Raw genomic sequence first — 3269 nt, 5'->3', positions numbered from 1 at the left:
GCGACGCGATGCTGCAGTCGCGCTTGAGCAGTCGTGTGTTGCCCACGGCGGCGGTCTCCAGAGCCGCCTCGGGGATGGGAATGGTTTTACCGACAAGAATGTCGCCGCCCAGTACGGGCATGCCAGGCTTTATGAGACCGTCCGCGTCCAGCTTCGTGTAGTCCGCGCGCTTGACGCGACAAATGTTACGGTCTGGGTTTTCAAACATCTCGCGACCGTCCTTTTTGCGCTCCTCGGACGCCTTGTAGGAGCGCCAGAACGCGCTGCGGAAGAAGCCCCGCTCCACCGCAGAGCGGCTCATGATGATGGAGTCCTCCTGGTTGTACCCCGAGTAACAGGCGATGGCCACCACCGCATTGTGCCCAGCAGGGAGGTCGTTGCTTCGCATGTACGACATCGCCTTTGTTCGCACAAGCGGTTTTTGCGGGTAAAAGAGCACGTGCGCCGTGGTGTCCATGCGCATGTTGAAGTTGGACGCGTAGATCCCCATGGCCTGTTTTCCCATCGCAGATTGGTACGTGTTGCGCGGCGACTGGTTGTGGTTCGGGTAGGGAATGATGGAGGCGCAGATGCCAAGAATCATCGACGGGTCCATCTCGCAGTGGGAGTAGTAGTAATTTTTGCTCACCTCCGCCAGCGTCATGGCGATAAGCAGCGAGTCCTCCTCCTCGCAGTCGATGAGTTCAACGTAGCCCTTCTTCATGACCCGGTTCCACGAAATTTCACGCTTCCCGCCAGGCGTCTTGGACGGCTCCAGCAGCTCCCCAATGCCAGTCTTCTGCAGCTTGATGCGCGACTTCTCAACGACAAAGAGCGGCCGCAGACACCTACCGCCGTCGGAGAAGACACGAATCTCTCGGTCGCGGATGTCACGCACGATGCTCACCTCGTTGCTGAGTTCCCCACCCCGACGTCGCGCGCGCAGCTCGCGGAGCAGGCGCTCCGGATCGCGGTGTACGCCGATGAGTGTCCCATTCACAAACACCCGCACCACCCGCACATCGGCAAGGCCGGCAAGGTCAATAGAGTGGAACCCGGTAATACGCGCCTGCACCGCCTGCACCACGCCTGTGTGATCGCTGCCACGAGAAATGAGACACATAAGTGCCAGATTTTTCAGCAGGCCAATCGACCCGCCCTCTGGAGTCTCCACCGGACAGATGTAGCCCCACTGGGTGCAGTGCAAGTTGCGTGGTCGGGTGGCTTTGCTCGAGGCGGAGATGGGGTTCTGAATGCGGCGCAGGTTACTCAGGGAGGAGGAGTAGGTCAGTCGGTTGAGGGTCTGCGCCACCCCTGTCTTGATGTTGCCGGTCTTCAGGTCTCCAAAGTTGCCCGTGGCAAGGCAGCGGCGCAACCCATCTGTGATGAGGCGACTGTGCAGAATTCTGCCAAAACTGACAACGCCGCCGCGGTTGGTTGAGTAATCGTGCACGGTCTTTGTCATCTCCTTTCGCACCTGCACAAGGAATTGGTTCAGCTGAAACGTGAGCAGCGCCCCGGCGACGTCAATGCGCTTGTGGCCCAAGAAGTCACGGTCGGTGTCCTCCCTGCGGCCGAGCGCGAGGAGCAGGAGGCGGTGAACCATGTAGCCAAGAAAGAGACATTTGCCGCGATCGGCAGCGCAGTCGACGCCCATGTGTGGGAGCAGGTCCCGCATCAGTAGCTCCTGCGCCTCCCGCTGCAGATTTTCTCGGCTGTCTTGTTTACCAAGTCGCTTTCCAATGAACCACAGCGCCTCATCCCTGGTGAATATCTGCAACGTGCTCGCATCCTCCATGGAGCCGCGCAGCATTTCAAGCATGGCGGCATCTTTTAAATCGGGAACCACCGTTTGGAGAATTTCCTTATCCGACCCCATGTCCAGTGCGCGGAAAAGCACAAAGAGGGGAATGAGCTCATCCATCTGTGCCACGCGGCAAAGCAGATTCTCGTAGCCGTGACCCGGACCCTTCTTCTTGTAGGGCATTAATATTTGCAGCGTACGGGGCTTATTCAGCGAGCCCTCCACAATAGACTTGATCTCACACAGGAGCCCTTTTTGCCGTGTGAAGGCGTACACGTGATTGGCGGCCTGACGCTCCTGCGCAATGAGGACCTTCTCGGTTCCATTAATGACAAAGTAGCCGCCCTGGTCGTGTGGGCACTCGTTTAGTCGCGGCAGCTCATCCTCGTCCTTGTTCTGCAGGTTGCACCGCATGGACCTTAGCATGATGGGAATGCGTCCGAGCTCCATGTTTTGCAGAAAGGTGCGGTACGGCTGCTCCTCCCGGGAGCGGTACACGCGAATGCCGAGCGTGACCTGCGCGTTGGCGTCGTAGGTTAGGTCGCGCAGGCGGCACTCGTTGGGGAAGAGCGGATGCATCTCTTGTCGGCTGAAGCCGGAGACCTCGTGCGACGGGTTGCCAATGACCACGTCCTCGAGACTGAGTCGGTATTGGTCCGGCTCCGCCTCCGTCTGGGCACCGGGCTCGAACTGCTCATCCTGGCGCGGCACAATCTCCAGCAGGCTACGCGCCATGCGGGGGATGCGCAGGAGAAAGTCATTGTACGAGTCAATCTGCTGGTGCACAAGCCCCTTCTCACGGAAGAAGGAGGAGATGATCTCCCACGTGTCCTCGCTGTCGATGTCGGTGGAGCCGGCATGCTCGCCCTCCGCGGCGTAGTCCACCCTGTCGTCGCCGAGGTCCTCCGCCTCGTTCAGCTGCAGCAGCAATTCGTCGTCCATCGCTGGCCGCAGTCGCCCTCCCTCAGGTCCCCAGCACAATGACGCACACGGCGCAGAGTAATCCTGCAAAGCACCGACAACACCACCGACACACAAAAAAAAACAAGAGAAAGAACGGGGAACACAAACATAAGAATAAAGTAGCCAACGGCACACTCGGGAGTGGCATGCGGTGGAACTCATTCATCGTTGCCTGTCGCCCAAGTGTAACGTTGGACAGACGCAGAGGGTGGCAAAAAAAAAACACAAGGTTTCTGTTTCACCACTAGAAAGGGGAGGATGCACAGACACACACTCACATACTCGCATACAGAAGGAAAAACAGCGAAGAGGAAAAAAATAATAAAGAAACGCAGAGACACTCCAAAAGGAAAAAACAAAAACAAAAAGTGAAACGGCTAGAAGGCAACCCTCGTTTTTTATTTTTATTCTGTTTTGAGTGTCTTGTGCACTCAGCGGCGCCCCGCGGAGTTATCCAAGGAGATCGCCATGAGCTCAATGTCCTTNTTCAGTCGGTAAATGGCGGCGAGCTCCGCCTCTCGCA

At 57.8% G+C, this 3269-nt stretch overlaps 1 protein-coding gene across 1 annotated transcript in view; it reads right to left on the bottom strand.

The window, feature by feature from the left end:
• The window catches only part of Tco025E_04508 (DNA-directed RNA polymerase II subunit RPB2), a gene marked incomplete at both ends in the record, with an annotated part of 3003 nt that extends 278 nt beyond the window's left edge, over positions 1-2725 (bottom strand). Inside the window, one exon of the mRNA XM_029371418.1 lies at positions 1-2725. This exon is cut by the window's left edge and continues 278 nt beyond it. Within this exon, the coding sequence (XP_029228476.1) occupies positions 1-2725 (2725 nt within the window).
• Positions 2726-3269: the final 544 nt, after the last annotated feature.

The sequence above is a fragment of the Trypanosoma conorhini genome (assembly GCF_003719485.1).
Source record: "Trypanosoma conorhini strain 025E chromosome Unknown Tco_14.4_contig_00232, whole genome shotgun sequence".
Classification (NCBI taxonomy): Eukaryota; Euglenozoa; class Kinetoplastea; order Trypanosomatida; family Trypanosomatidae; genus Trypanosoma; species Trypanosoma conorhini.
This window is presented reverse-complemented; position numbering and strand designations above follow the sequence as displayed.